Raw genomic sequence first — 21,239 nt, forward strand, 5'->3', positions numbered from 1 at the left:
GTAGACAAAAGTTTGTGGTCAGGAAAAACAGGCTTTCATCTTCTGGTGTATTTAGCTGAACTTATTTTCAGTTGCTAATACAATATTATTGATGCTTTGCTTTTTCAGTTCTTTTGCATGCTAATTTCCCAGAGTTAAAATTATATAAAAGGCTATATAGTCTAACATAGTACAATGAAATATCTGCGGGACAAATATTTGTTGGAAGTGACTCGCTTGAACAAAACGAAGCAACACAATGAGACATTAAATCAAACATTTATTGTTTATTCATTTGACATGTACACTTCTTACAAGGAGAAACCACCATTATCTTTACTAAAATATATTAATAGATCTGAGTGTATAAAGACATTTCGTACAGAGGAAAAGGACAGAACATAAAAAGATGCATTTCAAGACCCTTTAAGAAAAGCTCCCAGAGGCAAAAGAGGAGTTTAACACCTTCATACACTAACCCTAGTTTTCCATTTTCAGCCTAAGAGAAGCGTGTGATGACTAACAAAGACGCCTACATCCTTTTATTTGTGTGCCAGCATTAAATCTATCAATACGCATTTATACAATGTCCAGTTTTTCTTCATTCAGAGGGACATTCAAGAGACGACTGTAGTAATAATATAAATTATAACTGCTGTGAGATGCACACACACACCGATACAGACTGTATGTCCTTGTAGATAATATTTAAATGTATTAGTACAGTACATTTCAAGGCCTAAGTGACAATCTGGTACTGTAGAGAGACAGAAAGCTATTTTTGCACGTGAGTAGAGGAACACTGTCCTTCATGGAGGCAAAGCTGGAGGTATCTAAAACTTCTGCAGCAACATGGACTTACATGACGCGCTTCCCTAGTTTTTTTTCACCGCCCACCACAACATAAATAGCATACAGTGTACATTAAGAAAAAAAACATGTGAGAGGCTCCATAATGAGCGTCCAAAATAATGGCAAAATAAAACTAGGTCGTCCCAAACATGATCTAATTTAATTATTCACATACAAGTCCACGATATGCTGTCATTTGGTGGTTATTATCAATATCCTTATTCTAAAAGCAGTAGTGTTATTCGTCTAAAAGTTTAGCAATACAGTGGTGATGCAGTAAAAACAATTTTGCACGACTTAAAAGTAGAATATTTCCCCTTTTTGTTCTTGATGCCAAATGCTAAAATAAAAAAGGGTAGAGCCTTGGTGGCACAAGTTACGCATCTTAAAAAAAAAAAAAAAAACACAGGGGCACAGACAGCGAATCTCTTACAGGCATCAAGGGTCAAAAATCAGGCTTGAGGTCCATTTTGGCAAAAAAAGAAAAAAAAAAAAAAAAAGGAGGAAGGGAGAACAGTTAAGAGTCAGGATGAGACAGAGGATTGTCAGCATGCAGCTAAAAAGAAACCCTACGTTCACAAAGAGGTGATCTTGCTCCGATCAATCCAACCGTCCACCGGTGAAGCATTCTCCTCCTCTGCTCAGGCATTTACTTAAACTGCAATGTACAGACGAGAGAAAAGAATTGGAGAATGTGAGTTATCAACAAGCAGAAGAGTGACCAGTGAAGTCAGACTCAAGTCTTAAGGCACAAGTCTCAAGTCCAAGTCTAGACCATTCCATTAATGTCAAGACTCAAGTCTAAATGTAGAACAGCAAGTCAAGTGGGAACAAAAGTCCAGTATCAATTTAATATCTTAAAGAAAACTGAATATCTAGGACTTTTCAATGCAATATGGTTGTAATAGGATAAAAACTTGGTAAGAGCATCATGAGTTTGATTTCTATAATCAGTTTCAACTTCAATAAATTCAATAATTCCATACAAATTCAGAAAACAGAATTTAAATTCAGTCGTCTGGTGGAGCAAATCTCATCACTTTCAATCTGTCATTTACACAAACACAAGATCTTTTGTCAAGACTTTAGAAACCTTTTCAAGTCATCAAAGTACAAGTCAAATCCAAGTCCCAAGTCACCAGAACCCAAGTCAACTCAAGTCTCAAGTATTCTCTTCATGCATCAAGTCAAGTCTCAAACAATTAAAATTGTGACTCTGACTCAAGTTCAAGTCATGTGACTCGAGTCCCCACTTCTGTCAAAAAGTCATCTGTCAACATCATGTCATCCCCCTCTCCCCCAGTCTTTCTTGTCTGTCTCTACTTTCAACTGTTGAATAAAGGTGAAAAATGTCTAAAAAAATAAACAAAACAAAAAAACAATTCATATCTTATTTTCTTATATATATTATTTTCTGAAAACAAAAACACACAGCCTTCTCTTCATGGCCCTTACCGTATTTTTGGGTGGTATGTTGGGTTTCTGGGCCAACGTGGGTTTCCTCATGATGGCAGGTTTGGTGGGTTTGGGCGACTGAGGGTCAGGATGGGCCGGCGAGGAGCTCAAGCCGTTTCCCTCGGAGATCTGCTCCAGGGGAACGCCGGCTACCGAGTAGTGTTTCTTCCTCAGCTCGCCCAGACGCAGACGCTCGTTCTCCAGCTGACTTTCCAACTCTAGCACCTTGACCTGAGGGGCAACCGCACAAGAAACAGGAAACGATCAGGTGGGTTTCTATGGTCAAAACTGCTGAACTGTTATCTGTGCCAAACCAGCTGAATGCCAAGCCCTGAATGTCAATCGAGGGAATCAACATATCAAACTATATCCAAAATTTTATATCACGATGCTGTCCCACCAAAATATCATAATATACGATATTATCTTGAGGGGGTCTCTGTTGTATTTTTTTTTTTCAGGTTTTTCCTTTTTTTGTTTGTTTGTTTTTATTTTATTTCTTCGAAATCACATCACATTTCTAGGCTATTAATAATAACCCTATAAATTTGCTCTTACAATATTCGATACCGCAGAAAATATCGTGGAGATTCGATAATATTGAATGTCGGCCCAAGCCTAAGTGTGGGTCTTCTATGACTGTCTCCAATCTCATATAAAACTGAAGAAATTTATAATGCATGGAATATGACAATAGTGAAACCAACTCGTCCGAATAGAAAGCATCAAAACGTTTCCTTCTGAACTGTATAGTAACAAATAGATCACAGAAATAGCCTGTGACAGGTGTCTTTGCTGATGATTTCAGTGATCGTTGCCCATTTGCATGCATTACAAATGCCTAAACAGTCTAAACAGTGGATAGTTGTTGTTCAGGAAAATATGTTCAAATTTCTGTCTTTCTTGTCATTAGATTGTCGAAAGTTGCGTCTATAGTTCATAAAAACTATGCTGAAGGAATGTTCTTTTTTTGTAATGTCATTTGTAACTGCTGCACCATGTACAGCCATGTTATATCATGCCATGTTTTAATGATTATATATAAACATATGACAACTTGCAACTTTGTGCATTCACTCCTGCTCTCTAAACCGCTCAGAGTCCCACGCCTACTACTTACCTGTGACTCCATTTCTTCTTTTTTCAACTTGATGAGGGACATTCCAGAGAAGTCCATGGTATCTGCAACATGAGAAGCGCACATAAAAAACACAGAAATGTTGTTTTGGCGCTGGCAAAAACAGCCAGGTCACTCCTCAGAGTCTGTAACCGTCTGTAGCACTCAGATCTCGTCACACTAACCCTTGTCCTCTAGGTGTTCCTGGCCCGTCTTGGTCGAAGCCACTACATTAGCTGCCATTTCATTCACATGGCGAGAAGCCTGCTGGAGGCTTGTCAGCTTCTTACTGTTGCGGTCCGCCTTAACCTGAGAACAGATGACAGGGGTTGAGTGAGACCACATGCAGTTTAGACACCAAACAGCACAAACGCAGTCACAGAAACCATGTCAATCAGACAATTGATAAGCAAAGGAGAAAGGAGAAAAAGGGAGATACTCCAGACTTCACATTACATTTGCAACTTTGTGTTGCTTGTTGAAATGTAATTGATTAGCTCTCCCATGTGATGATGCAAACAGAAATGATGTTTTCTACGTTACCACTCTTAGAAAAATGAAGAATGTGATTTTCACAATGTGACAGTTATCATAAAATGCAATGCATTCAGTTTCGTTCGTGGTAACGAGAGGCTGTGTATGTGTGTCAGCTTCTTACCTTAGAGGCAGCGACCAGCTGCGCTGTGCTGGCAGCTATCTCATGGGAGCAGACGATCAACTCCTCATACTTGCCTGTGTGCAGCACCACCTTATCAGCAGACTCCCTGTGTGGAAACAGGTAAAGACATCATGCAACTTTATTCCTCTTAGCTTAAAAGTTAGGGCCCTGCACACGGCCTAACATCTGTGCCATAGATTGTTTATAGGTACATATAGCATTTTTACATCAATAAATCATTACCACATTCATTTTGAGACAGGATAAAAATTACTGTAAACAAATGAGACCATCGCCAAGAACACTGACTTCCCCCACCAGCCTCAACAGTACATTTTAAATTGTGTGCCACAGGGATGAATTTTGTGCTTTATGGCACAAAGGGAGGTTGCTTTACGGCTCAAAACGAGAACCGAAGACAAGGAGTAGCAACATCCTCTTTGCAACAGGAAGCAAGAGCACTAGCACTAACAATATATACCACTGACATGAAATAGAGGTTCCCAACTGTCTCGATGATTTGTTTACAGTTATTATACCAAGTTATCACAATTAAATTGACAAAAATATAATGATGTTTAAGGATGCTACACCAAACACCTTTAAATACAAAAGATTATAAACTGGAATGTCCCATGTAACTCAGGACTTACACCATCTGTGTGGCTCCCCATCCCACGGCCTTGGAGGCAGAGATGAGTCCCTCGGTCCAGCGAGAGTTCCTGGCGTAGAACTCCTTAATGGTGGCTGCGCCCTTGACAAGCAAGAGATTAGAAATGTCAGTCCTGTCAGCTGTGGTTCTGCGTGGTGCAGAGCAGTTCAGCGGTACATCCGAGATGAACAGAACTGTCCGACTGTAAGAAGACTGAGCTGCCTCAGCCTCAGCTGACTCACCCTCCCGCTCTCTGCGATCTCCTTCTGCAAGTCTGTAGATGCCAGGACCAGCAAGCGGATGGCCTAAGGAGGAGTGAATGGTAATAAGAGAAGAGCACCAGAGAAATGCATGTTCATTAAATATGTTAACTAAGAAAATAGGATATGTATAATGTAGACTATTATAGTACAGAATATACATTAGTTCAAACAGAGCAACCTACCTTCATCAGGTCTGTGCAGCTGTTGAGGATTCTATAACAGAGAGAAATATGATAAAGAAATAAAACGATTAACAGAGATAAGAAGTTGACAAAGTACTTTTTAAACGACGGCATTCTGCTTCAATATACAGTGGAGAATGACAGGAAAGACAGCAGAGAGAAAGGACGACATGCAGAAAGAGAAAGGATGACATGCAACACAGGCAACAAGCCAGGTGCGTTATAATTAAAGGGCAAAATAAAAAAAAATTAAAGGCCATAACTGCTACACCAGCAGCCCCATTTTGATGGAACTTAGAGGGAGGATGCATCTTATTACAAACGGTGTTTCTCTTGTTTAAATATACAAAGTCCCAAAAAGAACAAACCTTTCATTGACCTCCAGTTTAACTCCGGATGTGTCCTTTCGTGCCTGATTCATCATTTCCTATACACAGAACCATACAAGACTCATCAGTTATACTGTGCAGTATTAGAATTTACACACACAGTATCAGACAAGGAATTTGACACATCTTGTACTGAGATTTATTACTCATATACTACTTACATCAATCCTGCGGACTGCCTCCTCAATAGCTGCTGATGTTGCAGCCATTTCCTTATCGACCAGATCTCCCAGCTCATCCTGACGCACGTCCATGCCTTTCGGCCGCAGTTCCTAGAAATTAGAGAAGAGGAGAAATGATCCATCAAGACAAAGAAAAGCACAAGTGAATAATATTGGAAAGGACTCAAAAAAAGACCAGGTGAAAATTGAAGCCAAATGTTGAAAAGTCTGGTTGATTCTATTATTGTTAAGAAATATATATTTGCATCAAAAGTACATCAGGGCCTGGTAAACTTTGTTGATGTTGTTGATTCGCCCACTTGCTTTGTTTTTGTGTTTTTCTTGGTTCCTTAAGCTGCGATGAATCAGTGTGTTGAAAATAGGCAAACAACCCTCAGTCTCATTCAGCCTTGAAATTCATTAACTCCAGTGCTTGGACCACTACAGCCTACAGCATTGCACCTGTTTGTCAGTCAATATGTGACAAAGAGAGTTTTGTGCTGGACCGTGGACACATCACCATTCAATCCCCCCAGGGTGGAACATTTTGAGGTTTAACAGTTTGAAGTGCGTATGCCGGGAAGCGTGGCTCTGCTCATCCAGTGGACAGAGACAAGCGTAGGGTCTTGGTCTAGCATTATCTGCTTCTGTTGTTTTTTGTGCTTATGACAATAAAGAACATTGAACCTTGGTGTGTCGCCTAAATAAACAGCAGATAAGCAGTTCAGGGTTTGTTTTTGGTACTATTTGTGACCAAATATATTTCCTGCATTAGAAGATCCACAAGCAAAATTTGTGGAATTTGTTCTTTGCATTCAAAGTCATTACGGCCATTACAGCACATTTTATTATTTAAATTAATATAAACATGTATTTTATTGTATTTAATTGGCTCCACCTTCCTTAGATTTCCCGATCTCTCACCTGGCCCAAGTGGAGGATCTTTTGAACAATTATGCGAATAGAGGCTGGGTCTGCCCTCTGCAGGGTGGCCTTGGCCTTCAGGTCCTTCAAGAACTGCAGGCTCTGAGTGCCACAACCTCTGCAATTCTCTGTCAGTCCTGCAGGGTGTAAAGGAGCAGTGATCAGCCATCAGCTTTATTGCTGAATTCTTTGCTGCATTACAATGTAAACTGACGCTTAAGTGCTGTTAAAACTGAAACATTTTTGCATAAATGGAGATACACTACCAGTCACCAAGTTCGGACACACCTGATTGAATGTACTATGTTTTTCATTATGTTAAAGCCATTTTGATCTAAATGCTTATGCTTAAATGCTTGAAACTTGTTTCTTAGACAAATATTAATAGCGAAGTTGATGGCTGTATATGAATTTCTTTCCAAAGCCTTTGCCTTTCCATCGATGCTACTTTAAAGAATCTAAAGTATAAGATAGTTTTGATTTGTTTAACACTTTTTTGGTCACTGCATAATTCCATTTGTGTTATTTCATTGTTTTGATGTCTTTATTATTATTCTCAAATGTGGAAAATAGTAAAAAGAAAGAAAAATGTGGTGTGTCCAAACTTTTGACTGGTAGTGTATGTATGTGCATGTGTGCGGGTGGGGAGAGTAATACATGCTATTATTAATGTAAGAATAACTGGAATTATGGCAGTAGAAAATTCTGAGATTTTCCTTACGGTCTGCATGGTCAGTGGGCGCCATGTGTGCTGTGGCGCTGCCGTTAATGATCGTATCCGCAGCCAAGTGGGAGAACTGGGTCAGAGCCCTCAGCAGCCCTCCAGCATCTGGTTACAAGAACATAGAGAGAGAGAGAGAGAAAGGGGGGGGTGGGGGCAGTGCGTCACATTCATGAACATAAATGCGTAACAGCCATGCACTGTTGCTCTGTCCATAATAATGTCTGTGTGGGTACTAGAAACCGAGCAACTTACCCCCCATGTTGCCCAGAAAGTCTGCATGGCTCTTTTTCACTTTGTCGATGGAGCCCAGTGTGGCTTCTGCCCGACTTATGAGGTAATCTGTGTGTGGAGGGGAGATAGGCAGCAACAGGGAGTGTAAGAAAGTAAAAGAATGTAAATAGGAAAACCCCTGTAAAGCGTAACGTCTCCTGCATGAATAGATAGATATAGCATGTCTGGCCTAAGTCTTCTTGGGCTTCAAAGTCTAGGCTAAAGATCACCTGACAACTGGGCCTTGGCTGGCTTGGGAATGGGCTTAGAAACACATACTTTGTTTTTTTACTCATTTCATTCTCATTGTCTCATCTCATTTTTTGTTCTTCTGTTGCCCTGCTTTAAATAATGCATGACAGGAATTTTCATTTTTTATCTTATTTGGGTTTTTTTTTTTTTGGTTTTTTTTTTTATTGTCTCGTAGCTCTGTTTTGAACAGTGCCATACACATTAAGTTTATTGCCGTTATGTGTTATAATAACACAGAGTAAGTGTCTGACCTGGAGAGCTGGTGCAGCGTATGTGGAGGGGATCGTCGAGCTTAGCAATGGCATCTTCGATGATGCTCTCCGCCTCGGTGACGGTTCCCTGCAGCAGGGCGAACTGTTCTTCCAGAAGCTTCTGCCTCAGCTGCTCCTCCCGACTTGTCTACATACATACACATGCACGCAAATAACAAAACAGAGCAAAAACAAGCATGACACATCACACAGTGCAATAAGTGAGGAGAATGGACAAGAGGAGGACAAGTAAATTATGGTGACATACACCGTCCATCGAAAGTATGGGGACACCTTGCCTTTTCTAAATTTAGCACAAGTACAATTTGAATTTGAAGGTTTTTCATGGCAGAGCGTCTCAGAGGAACGCCTGGAAAAGCTGACTGTTCGCATGAAGAACGTGTGTGCATCAGCTACAGCTGCTAATGGAGTTGTTGTTATGAACGTAAAGTTTAATTGTTTTGGTGCTATCGCCACAAATATTTGCATGTATGATTTCTTTTCTCAAACTAAACCGACAAAGAAAACTTATGCTTATTTATTAACACTTTATTTAACACTTTCAAAAGCTAGGTGTCCCCAAACGTTTGATGGGCAGTGTACTACATGACATGAGAGCAAGGTAGATTTTTAGTAGATCACAATTGCATCGCAATATCTCATGCAACCCGTCTCCTCTCCATGGCAACCTTTGAAGAGAACAAATCATAGCCAATCCTGACATTTGCACAGTATGCGCACTATACCCCATCTGACAGTTTCACCAACAAACAGAGCAGTTACTGTTAGACTAAAAATTACGTTAGAGCCACAGACTCCATTTGATGAGATTTTGTCTCTCAGACCCAAATCTGAGAACATTTTTATTGTTAGATATGATTTTGTCCAGAATTCCAAGACTAATCTGTAGAGAGAAAACAGTGAAACTGTGATCAAAACAGTCAATTAACTGTTAACGTATTGTAAATGAAATAATCATGAAGTTTAACAATTCATCAGTTTGCTGGGCCGGACCCCACATTGAGAACCACTGCAGTAGAGCACAGAGAGCAGGGAAGTGCATGTGGGTCCGGTTGGAAGATTTGTATCTGTCCTTTTACACCCACGCTCCACTTTGTTTTTTGTTGTTTTTTTTTGTTTTGTCATTATTTAACCTAGAAGGGTTGCTGAGCATGCATGCTCTTTTCCCACCAATTACCTCGCTTCACATTCTTACAGTTATGCACATTCACTCTTGGCACCTGCTCAGGAAAACTCCAGCCTTCTACTTTTGGCCACTAGGCAGCTCCACTGAAGCAGTTTCAGGGTCAAGTATCTCACTCTAGGACTCTAGGACTCCTCAAGGGCAGTTTTAAGTCAGTCATTCTTTAAAAAAAAATGAATTTTTACAGATATTTATACATTTTTGTGCATGGTGAGTGGAGAGTGATATCTGGGATCATAAAAAAAAACACTTCTACCAAGAGCAGGTGGGCCTTTGCTTCAGTTTTAGTTGACAGAACTGAAATACTGCTGAATACAACTCAATTAAGCGTAGTGAGTGGGAGACAAGTCTGCTGATCTGGACTCTGCTGGGCTCCGTTGTCCTGACTGACCTTCTCCTGCAGTTTGCCCTGCAGATCTCCCAGCTCCCTGCTGCTCCTCTCGCGCTCCTGCTGAAGTGACGACTGCTGCACCTGCGCAGCCTGGCGCAGAGACGACAGCTCTGCCTCCTTCTCGCTCACAGATCGCATCAGACGCTCCTTCTCCGCCTGCAGAGATGTCATTGAGCTGTTCATTTGCTCCCCGGCCTGGGAAATGAGAGCGGGATGGAAAGGAGACAAAGTGAGGACGCCAGGAGAGGCAGATGGCTGTTAGTTTCTGGAGGGAATTCCATCCAAAAATGTGTGAGATGAGCCTCCAAACACACAATATGATACCAACCTAAACTTTACCTGCTAAATCGTGGCAAATTAGGTCTTTCTTGCATTCTCACAACACACTCACCTTCTCGCTGCCCTGCAGAGTCGCCTTGATGCGCAACACTTCTGCCATCTTCTCCTCTAGCTCTCTCCTCAGCTTCTCCATCTCAAACTTCTGTTCTTCCAGCTATAGCGAGGATGCAACAAACATTAATTACTTGCATCTATGCTGCAGTGTCACCTTCAATTTTCAAAGCACAAATCACACGCCACCAACCTTCATATCGGCTTCCTGTTTGATCCGATCCACCTCAAACGACAGCTGCTGTTTGGTCCTCTCTACTTCCTCCTGGGTCTGCTGGGTTGCTGACAGCATCTTCACGGTGTCTGCGCTCTGTTGGCACATTAACACATTTGGCGTTACCACAGACAATTCACACCACGAGGTGCTGACATACAATTTAAAAACACGCAAAGTCTGGACTGGTTAGTGGTCTGTCTGCACCTTCCTGAGTAGTTCGGCATGGCTGGTCACCAGCTCCGTGTGCTTCTCCTTCAGCTTGTTGTATCGCTGCTCAGTGGACTGGGCTCTTTCTGCACAGGAACGAAATGCAGTGTTAGTGTATGGACAGTCTGCGTTAGGGCTTTAAAACATTGACAAAATAAATCTAATTGGGATTATTTGACAGAATATTGTAATTCCGATTTAAACTGGAATTTATAATCACGTTTTCAAGTTTCAATTTTTTCTTGTCATCATTTCATTTCAAATTTTAAAACTGTTTAAAGAAAAGTTATTCTGTTAAAAAAAAATAGATGTCGGTGTGCAGGAGTTTGAGTATGATGAAAGGTTTTCACCAATATTATACTTGATTCATGGACCAAAGATTATCTGCAGCACTAAAACACCTTGTTTAGAAATCCAGTTTGGACGCCTCTCTTTAGATTTAGATTTTGTTTTCGATGAATTGTTCAGCTCTAGTCTGCGTTCATGTGTGTGTGTGTGAGAGAGAGAGTCTCAAGTGGGTGTCTTACTCTCTGCCTCACTGAACGTGGCCTGTAAGCCCTCATGCTCTGCGTTTCGGCGGCGCGTGGCCTCCAGCTCCATGCGCAGCTGCTCATTCTCCACCAGGGCACGCTGCTTCTGCGCCCGCTGCTCTTCTAGCTCCGCCTCCAAACTGTTGATCTGGGACTTGAGCTGCGTGATGTAGCGCTGAGCCTGAGGGAGGCGAAGAGAGAGATCAACACCACAGTACAGGGAACACCTACTGGGAAGACTGACCAACAGCAACGAATACAACTTATCATCATTGTAAGCACTGATGTCAACTCTAGGGAAAAGAAAACTGGAGTGGGTTTCCTCAGTGTTACGCTGAATTCCTCAATAAGAATCACACAATTTTCATTCCACCAGATGCATTCAGTCTCCTCTCACTACAGGCCAGATGTCACTTCCAATCTTTATCTTTATATCTGCTTTGACAGTATTCAGTAGAAAAAGACAGGAAACATAGGGAGAGAGAGAGAGAAGGGATGACGGGCAACCAAAGTTTCGAGCTGGAATCGAATCCACGTCAAAATCACAACTGGAGACTCTCGTCACCTCCCATTTTGAGGCTACTTGCTACATTCCGCGTGTCAAGGCCAGTATTTGCATCCGCCCAACACATGACCCAGATTCCTTTACACATCAATAATGTCCTCTACTACTCGCCCCTCTCTTATATACAAAAAACACAAGTCTGAAAACTAAGCAACCGACTTCATGGGGCGATTCACAGTCAAATCTAATCAGGCTCCTTACCTCTGCTTTGACTCTCTCCAGCTCCGCTCTCAACAGCTCCAAGTCTCGTTTAAGGCTCTCAATCTGGAGATCCCTGCCGGACCAGATAACGCACAGTTAGGCACAGTGGTCTGGTGTATTCCTCAACCAAAATACGATATTTAATAGTCACAATACACAATGGAAAAACACACAAAGGAAAAACCAACTGGCTCACCTGTCATCAAAGCCTCCGTTGGGAGGTCCAAACGTCTGATCAAATATGTCAAATTGCTAAAAGAAAATGAAAATAAACCATGCATTACTTCATGCTACTACTGTGTGTGTGTGTGTGTGTGTGTGTGTGTGTGTGTGTGTGTGTGTGTGTGTGTGTACATAGGTGTATCTGTGACCTATGCGACATACCTGGGGTTGCGGCTGCATGCTGGCTGTCGGGACGTCGCTGACCTCGATCAGAGGCTCGGGGTCGTCGTCGTCGTCGTCTTGCTGCTCAGGTTCGTCCTCGTCAGGAATGACCACCACCGGCTTCACATGCTTGGCCAGCGAGGCGGCGTGCAGGAAGTTAGGAGGGGACTGGAACGGAAGACGGACGCAAAGTGCTTCTAGGTTAAAATCAGTAGTGGAAAAAGTACTAGAATGTCCTACTCAAGTAGAAGTATTGTTACTTTGCTGATATTTTACTTAAGTAGAAGTGAAAGTGCTGGTGTAAAAATGTACTTAAAAGTAAAAAGTAGTTAATTTAAAATGTACTCCGAGTAAAAGTTACCAAGTTACGTTTTTAGAAAAGAGAACAGTGTTACATGTGATCTTTCTCTGCAACTGTAAAAGGACGAGAGGACAGAGTTCAAACTAGATTATTTTAATTGGAAAAAACATTTCAAAATTTCCAATTTGCCACAAAATCTGTACACTGTAATGTATGTGATTTAAAATGTAGCCAAGTACAATACTTCAGTAAAAATTTATTTAAGTAAAAGTAAAATTACTGACTTTAAAAAGTACTCAAAAAAGTACAAGAACCTTTCAAAACTCAGTGTCAAATTACAACAATGAGTGGCCGTCAGTCTAAAAAAAATCAGGCTGTTTTTTCCCCCAATTTGCAGATACAAGATATGAGTATAAGTGATATAAGGTTTATGGCGTGGTCTTGGTCATCCAACACCCCACCTCTCCCCATCCCTCTGTGCTCTTACATCAGGCAGCTTGGGGATCTGGATCAGTCTCTTAAAGTACAGCATGTCTCTGGCTTTGTTGAAGAAGGTCTTAAGGCTGTGGGACAATGAAGAAAGAATTTACCATTTAAATACACACCTTACATTCAAACAGCATATGTTAATATTGACATACTGTATTTCACACTTATATATTTGAAAATATAATCTGGAATTAGTCCATTCTTCCAGAGAATTTCATGCAATATTTTCCAGACTTATCATATTTTTCATAGCTTCATAACAGTTTGCAGGAACACTATGTGAGATAGCAGAAACATGAGGTAAGACAGCTGAACACTACAGCTTCTGTGGCTAGACATGTGACTCTAATGGAAAACGTCACCAGCTCCCCCACACCCTGCCGCCTCTGCTCTGCGCTCATCGGTAAAGAAATAAATGTGACCGTGACAGTGACACACAATGACACACCACACCCACAAATGGGTGGGGGATGGGAAGTGGTAATGAGCATATTTGCATCAGGTTAGAGCGGTGTAGTGACAGGGCGAGGCAGGCTGATGCTCCTGTGCTATAATGAGTCTCTCCCCTTCGCCGCTCTCGCCCTCATTCAGTCGTCGCCCGAGGCCTCGGATAACGTACCTGTGGAACTGGTCATGGAAACGATCACGGTGTCCTTGCAAAGTGTCGGCAGGGAGACCTGAAATCCACAACACAGCACTAAATTTTTATCATTAGACAATACTTTGAGACACTCTTATCCAAGTGTATATGAGGCTATATCTTGAATAATACCACCATTACTTGCATTTAACTTTAAGATATACACTGCCCATCAAATGTTTAGGGACACCTAGCTTTTGAAAATGTTTAATAAATAAGCATGTTTTCTTTGTCGGTTTGCAACAACTTAACCCCATTAAAGACTAACTAGGTTTAGTTTGAGAGAAAAGAAATCATGCGTGCAAATATTTGTGCTGCACACACTTTCTTCATGCCAACAGTCAGTTTTTTCCAGGCGTTCCTCAGAGACGCTCTGCCATGAAAAACTTTCTCTTCATGCCAAAGAAGATGAACATGAAGCTGAGTGTTGAATAAATATATCCAAAGTATTAGAAAATAGCTATTTTATGTTGAGAAAAGCATTGCAGGCATTTTTTCCCTTTACTTCTTCATTGAAAAATAACAGATAAAATCAAATAGTACTTTAATTTAGAAAAGGCAAGGTGTCCCAAAACTTTTGACAGGCAGCATAGGACATTTAAGACATTTTCTAGGTGCTTGGATGTTACGCTGAACAGCATTTTCTTTTTTTAAGTAATGATTGTTCTTACAGGCATGCAGCTTGAAGAGCAGCTTGACAGTGAAGTGGTAGAGGTGGCTGCAGTCCTGGATAACCTGGATGAGCGGCGCCAGGCGACACTGGCCTGACGTGAGAGTGGAGATGGCGATGGACGTGTTCAGCTGCCGGATCACTGGGAAAGACAGATCAGAGACATAAGCGTACATGTAAGTATCCCCGGAGTCAGAGGTGGGGACTCGAGTCACATGATTTAGACGCGAGACGCAATTTTAGTTGCTTGAGACTTGATTCATGAAGAGAATACTTGAGACTTGACTTTGGTTTTGGTGACTTGAGACTTGACTTGTACTTTGATGACTTTAAAAGGTTTCTAAAGTCTTGACAAGAGATCTTGTGTTTATGTAAATTACTTAGATGAAACATGAGACGACTGAATTTAAATTCTATTTTCTGAATTTCTATGGAATGACTGAATTTATTGAAGTTGAAACTGAATTATAGAAATCATGCTCATGATGCACTTACCAAGTTTTTATACTATCAAATCTATATTTCATCGAGGATTAAGATATTAAATTGATACTGGACTTTGTTCTGACTTGACTTGTGTTCTACATTTAGACTTGAGACTTGTTCCTCAAGACTTGAGACTGACTTGGGACTTGAGCAAAGTTCACTTGGTCACACCTCTGCCCACAGTAAATACACAAGCACGTGCTGAACACTGGCAAGGCTTTTGTTTGTGCCATGGTGAGTCACTGGCCCTAAAATGTAGCACTGAGGCAACAGTGCATGAATAATCCACTCTTAAATGGTTAGAAAACACAAGGGTGTGTATTAAGTGTGAATGCAGGCATGTACACCGCCAGAGTACAAGATGGCCAGTCAGGGAGTAGGACTGGCAGACTTTGTTTACAGTACAGTTGTGAGGTCTGTTTATGGTGTTCAGATGGGATTCGGTGCCTACACCCTTCAGGCTAGGGAGGAGCCTGCCATTACCGCCAATAGGAAATCAACTTAATGTCCTCTAATTGCAGGCATTTCCTTTTTGGTGACAACAGATTTAGGCCAAAACAGGAGAACATTAGTTAAAATCAAGTTGGACAACTGAACTGTTTTTTTTTTTTTAAGAAAACAGACTACAGTGCATGAGAAAACATTCTCTTGGCAGGGGCAAGCAATCGCTCACAATAAAGCTTTCTTTGACTGTCTCTTGGCCTCGGTACATAAATAGATAATGTCAGCAGGCCACAGCCCTCTAATGTAGCTCAGGTTTCCCTTCCTTGGATGGGTAGGGCGGAGGTAAGGTAGGAGTGGGGGGTTTTTCACCTGTCTCCGCCACCCTCAGCTCTGTGTCCATGTAATCAAACACCTCCACTGTGAGCTGGAACCTGCAGGAGAGAAAGTTGATACCTTTGTCAGAAAGGAAAGGGCCCCATTCAGAGACAATGGTAATGGGTTCCTGTGAAATGAAAAGAGCAGCAGGGCTTGTAGTCTTGACTGTTTATTTTATCAACGGGGTTGGAAGGAACCAGTAGTGCTTAAGATCTGCTGCAGTTAAAAAGCCTAAAAACAGACACAGTTAGTTGTTTGGAAAGATCAACCAGAATAAACCCTTTGAGGAGTTATGGACACATCTTGAAATAATAGTTGACAATGGGTGTAGAGATGATGTATTAATGTCAGTAAACTGCAATAAACTATCATATTAATTTAAGATTCTACATGATTTGTAACTGGCAACAGTAACTGAAATTAATCAGATTGCATAGTTGGATTTGAACAATCCACTGGATTATATTATAAAGCAGGTGAGCAGAAACCAGTAACAGACAGCTTTCCCAATCCTGTCTGAATGGCAGATATAACGGCTTTCTTGGAAAAAAGAACAAAAATCAGAATCTATTGATCAAAAGCATATAATCTAGTACAGAGAGAGCGACTCACACATTATTGATGTCTGTTCCTGCAGCGCGCTCCAGGACTTCGTCTGTGGCCTCCAAGTTAGATCGGATTTCTGAATGCTGTATTGAGATACATTTTTGGTATCTTAGTACCAGTGGCCATTCATATGAATTCCTAACTTTTGCTATATCATGTGTTACATGCCTGTTGGTAACAAACCATGCAGTCAGGCTCACACCGCAGAGCGTGCTCTTACCTTTATATGAAACTCCATCTTTGTACAGAGCAGCTTAGTATATAGAGCCACAGCTGTCCGTATTTGTCGTGGAGGTTGCCCTGGAAACCACAAGAGTGAATGAGCGAGCATTAAGTCGAGCTTTATCTCAACAGCACGGAAAAAAAATCTCTCATCTGTCTCTCCACCAAGTCTCCTCAAACCTCTCTTATCTCTAAGCAGACTGAGATTATCTCAGGCTGCGCAGGAGGCCCAGTTAGAAATACAGTGACATTAAAGGATAAGTTTGGCGATATGGCTATATACGTACAATTTGTCTCAGACAGTACATGTAGTACTTGGACCTGCAGAGAATATAGACTCAGCCAGCTGTCGGTTGAAACGGTGAACTCCTGTTGCTAGGCCTCTTGCTGCTAACAGCCAAATGAGGTTTGTCATAATATCTCCAAAAAAGCCAGTCTGTGAAAACGATATGGCGACCAACACCATTTCCACTCAGTGGATAGTCTTCTACCAAACCAATCTCCATGTGCAATTGTTTACAATCTGACCTGACTGGCCGTAAAACTAGATCACACCACCAGTAACACACTTTCACTCCACAGCAGTCTGATTAGTGAAAGTTCATGTTCACTCTCACCTCCCCTGTGGAGCCTACAAATGGCTTTTTTTTCAGATTTTTTGTTTGGGCACATTGTTAGCAGCAAGAGGCCTAGCAATGGAGCTCACCATTTCAACCGACAGCATTGACTCAGGAGTCAATATTCTCTGCAGGTCCAAGTACTACATGTACAGTATGTAAGAGACAAATTATATATGGGGGCCAAAATGGCCAAACTTATAGGCTGGGTTTCTTTTAAGTGGTTTTCAAAAGATGCAATAAAAAAAGTCTACAAAGCACTTTACACAGCAATTGCAATTCCTCCATTCTATAAAGTGCAAAAATTCAGAACCATGGACTTACCCATAGTGCTCCAATTTCCACTAGAGTGCTGTGATGTCTCATGCAGTCTTGTAGACTCTGTGAGGGTGACAGCAAGGTATTGTCAGTTTGAATGAATAACCCAATAACACTCAGTCATAAAACTTCCTATTACTGCTTGGACAGCCGTTTTAAACATAAAATACCCATCATACTCCCTTCTACCACGATCCTTTTATGTCGGAAATATCTGAACTCATGATGCTGCGAGGTCACGGTATGGCTTTAGCCCATCGAGCCACTTAGACGCCGCCGTGACATAACATATTTGACTGAAATAATCGGGATAGAAAAGGACTCGAGGCTTACATTTTGGTGACCGTCCCGCAGGACTTTGTGCAGCACATGGCAGAACTTCCAGCTGAGGATGGAGCTGCTGGCCAGAGGGAGGCCCAAGGCGTAGGACCAGAAGGTGTAGGCTCCCTTCTCCCTGTGAGTCCCCAGGATGATTCCTGTTGTCGTGGTTAAGGAAACACAAGCTCACAGAGGAATGCTGACTATTCACGCAACACCTGCCGCCTTTCATTTTCCCTTGCAAACACTAAATGCATCACTCCATAAGCGTGTGATTAACTTTGCTGACACAGATTAGTCTGTGAATGTGTAAGAATGACAAAATATCAGCTTTGACTGATGTTGGGGGCATTCATTAATTGAATTGAGAATGCATGGTGAATTAAATTCCTACAGCTGCAACTGGAATTGGAGTTGAACCCAGCTCTAAGGAAACAGAATTGGAATTGAAATGACCGAAAACTAAGGAATTAAATTCCATTAAATTACATGAAAAATGACATGAAATTCCACTTCTAAGAGAGTTTCTCTCGACTTGCTAAAATCAAACATTATGAATCAAATAAAACACAGTTAAACAAAACAAATACATTCAATCATAATGTATTACGATTACATGTTATGTCATCAAATACCAGCTGAAAGGAACCTTTAACATTTTTATGGTATACAGTATTGATAATACATAACACTACGTATAATCTCAGAAATGTGGTGAGAAAAACAAAAAAAACATGGAATTTCACCAAATTAACTTCCTGAAATTCCAATTCTGTTTCCTGTAGGCTTTTTTTCCAATTCCTCAGTTGAATTGGAATTGATGAATTAATTCAAAAATTTACCCCAAACCTGGCTTTGACACAGAAGAAATTAATAATTTATGACTACCACACACATTACTATACACACATTAATATAACCGCAACTAAGACAAAGAACAATTTAAAGCAAGTCTACTGCAAGCCTGAAGCCTGAAAAAAAAATAGCTATACTGATGTTAGTTTGGAGTTGTTCTTTCCTCAAAAGGATACGGCGTGCATGCTTCTCCTTCACAGGCGTCTCAGCGGAATTGATGGCTTTGCTGATGCTGCTAAGCTGTGAGGGAGAGGAGAGGAGAGGAGAAGAGAGGAAAGGAGGGTTAATCAAAGAAAGGGAGAAAACTCACAAACAAGCTTTTAGGCCCAGATGCATGCTGCTTTTTTTTTTACCAGTAGAACAAAGCACTCCAGAGGAAGGAAGTGGTTCATCAGCCTATTTTAATGTTTCAGTTCAAACCTGTACCAAGTGTACAGTTTAATTATTATTGTTTATGACGTGAAGAAGGAAATGCCTCATAGGCCCCTGTTGTATACACTATAGCTTGTGTACATTTTGTCAGATGACCCTGAAGAGTGGGAGGGATTGGGTGTTCACTAAAACAAGCAACAAGTTAGTCTCCACCCTTGCACTATCAGTTGTAGTGCTTAAAATAGACAAGGTACAGTACAACCCGAGTTTGGTTTTACCTTTGCAACCAGCAGAGGTACAAGACGGAGTCGGAGTAAAACACACTCATAGGTCATGACAAAGTTAAACAAAGACCGGGAGTCAAACAACTCATAATAATAGGCTGCACTGTAAAGAAACGAGTGAGTCACAGAAACAATGACTGTTCACTGTGTGCAGACACAGTGTTGTACTGATGGACACTCAGCTCTCACCTTATGGTTAGCCTGATTTTAACTGACCACCAACAGTCTGTGAACAATGGAGCTGCTAGATTCTTGTTTATTTGGTTGGGTGTGATCCTCACTTTGCAGAGATGAGGAATGTTTACTGCATTCCAAGCTTAGTCTTGCATAGCGGTGATGGTGACCGCAGCGGAAAAAAAAGTGCAAAGCAATTACAAAACGTGTCAAGATCATTCCTTATGCTTCCTTGCTCCTAAAATAGCATCAACACCTTGATTAAGAAACGCATCGGACTGTTGTAACTGGCGTTGGAAATCTACCGTTCGTGTCATGAAATACAAAAACAAACAAACCAAATGAACGTTTTTGGTATTTGAAGTTGTCAGTGGTGGCATCTATGAGAGCTCAGGTCAAACAGGGGTAACTGGGAATCAGCGGATTCCATCTTCCATTACCCAGCTGATAATGAGACTCAGAGAGACTCACTGTCACCAGTAACACAAGACACACAACACTGCTGGCCCATCTGCAACCTGGTCCAGCAGGTAAAACAAGTGCAGCTGAAAAGGAGGATGAAGGGAGAGGAAAACAAACAGGCTGGATCTCAAAACTGTGTCCACCATAGCACACGGATATTTACAGCCTCTGTTGAATATGACAACATGTACACTATAGGTACATCACAGGCCCAAAGCAATCTCTGATACAATATCTGCTTGGTCTGGTCATGTTACACTGCAATCCTGTCATCATGGTCATTCCTCTAGTTTTAACTACCTACTTTTATTCTTGTCTTTTGTTTTCTTATTATTATAAATGTACCTATTAAATGATTTTACCCTGTATGTGAAGCGTCTTTGGGTACCTAGAAAAGCGCTATACAAGACCAATGTATTATTATTATTATTATTATTATCCCTGGGCTATTAACACCATACAAAATTATATAATCACTACTGAAAATAAAAAAAGACTCATATAAAATAGTGCAGCGATTACTAGCTGGACTCACAGATGGCAGCCACCACACGGTCTCTCCATTCAGAAAAGGAAGGAGCTCCTCATAGACACTTCTGTAATACAACTCTCTTCTGCTGGAATGAAGGAGGCCGGTCCAAACATGACTGTGGTCCAGAAGGTTTTCTTAACGGCAGCCAACTCTCTAGTATAAAAGCTAACCTTTTTTAATTAAACAAATTATAATAACTTATGAAAAAACAAAGAAAAAACATTTATATTATACCCTGAAGGAGCCATAGGGGATGAAGGGCATTGGTAACCCATTATTTTGGTTTTTGTTATCACTACCATCAGTATTCCTATTATTGACACTCTTTTCTCCTCTTGGGAGTGGAGTTATGTGTGTGTGTGTGTGTGTGTGTGTGTGTGTGTGTGTGTGTGTGTGTGTGTGTGTGTGTGTGTGTGTGTGTGTGTGTATATGGGTAGGTGGGTAGGGCGGGATGGTTGATTGATGATGTGATGTTCCTCTTTTCTTAAGTCTGATTGTTTTGTCTTGTCGGGACCAGATGATGCTGGTACAGCATAATGTAACTCAGCAGGTATAGATACTGTATGTACTGAATGGAGACATATTTTTCTGTTGACATATTTACCAACATTGCCCAAATTGAAGACAATGTATTTTGTGCCGTATTGCACCAGTAAACGATAATTGTGAGTGGAAAAATCTAAAATACAATAAAAAGTTACTATTATTATTACTATTATTGGAAATAACATGAGCTGAAAACACGTGATAATCATAAATAATTAATCTCCAATTCATCTATTTCTGTTATGAATAATGTCCAAGGCTGACTGAGGCCTCAGGACAGGGCCAGAATATAACCTCACTCTATAGTCCT

General features: G+C 41.0%; 1 protein-coding gene across 1 annotated transcript; it reads right to left on the reverse strand.

Annotated features, from left to right (window-relative positions):
- Positions 1-242: 242 nt before the first annotated feature.
- Positions 243-20,647, reverse strand: LOC139662058 (huntingtin-interacting protein 1-related protein-like). Its single transcript, XM_071540648.1, is given in 33 exon segments — positions 243-1,489; positions 2,287-2,517; positions 3,407-3,468; positions 3,589-3,712; positions 4,062-4,167; positions 4,715-4,815; positions 4,956-5,018; positions 5,159-5,189; positions 5,527-5,585; positions 5,709-5,819; positions 6,633-6,769; positions 7,354-7,461; positions 7,609-7,695; positions 8,130-8,277; positions 9,725-9,919; positions 10,116-10,217; positions 10,308-10,424; positions 10,536-10,624; positions 11,066-11,249; positions 11,835-11,907; positions 12,031-12,086; positions 12,219-12,386; positions 13,007-13,082; positions 13,628-13,685; positions 14,320-14,460; positions 15,618-15,679; positions 16,236-16,312; positions 16,450-16,502; positions 16,505-16,529; positions 17,393-17,449; positions 17,720-17,862; positions 18,736-18,799; positions 20,618-20,647. Coding segments are annotated over 33 exon segments (3,147 nt in total). The 3' UTR covers positions 243-1,480.
- Positions 20,648-21,239: the final 592 nt, after the last annotated feature.

This window comes from Centroberyx affinis, unplaced genomic scaffold (assembly GCF_046629955.1).
Source record: "Centroberyx affinis isolate AG114_WGS23_722 - 3 ecotype Tasmania unplaced genomic scaffold, CSIRO-AGI_Caff_v1 ptg003704l_1, whole genome shotgun sequence".
In the NCBI taxonomy this organism is placed as follows: Eukaryota; Metazoa; Chordata; class Actinopteri; order Beryciformes; family Berycidae; genus Centroberyx; species Centroberyx affinis.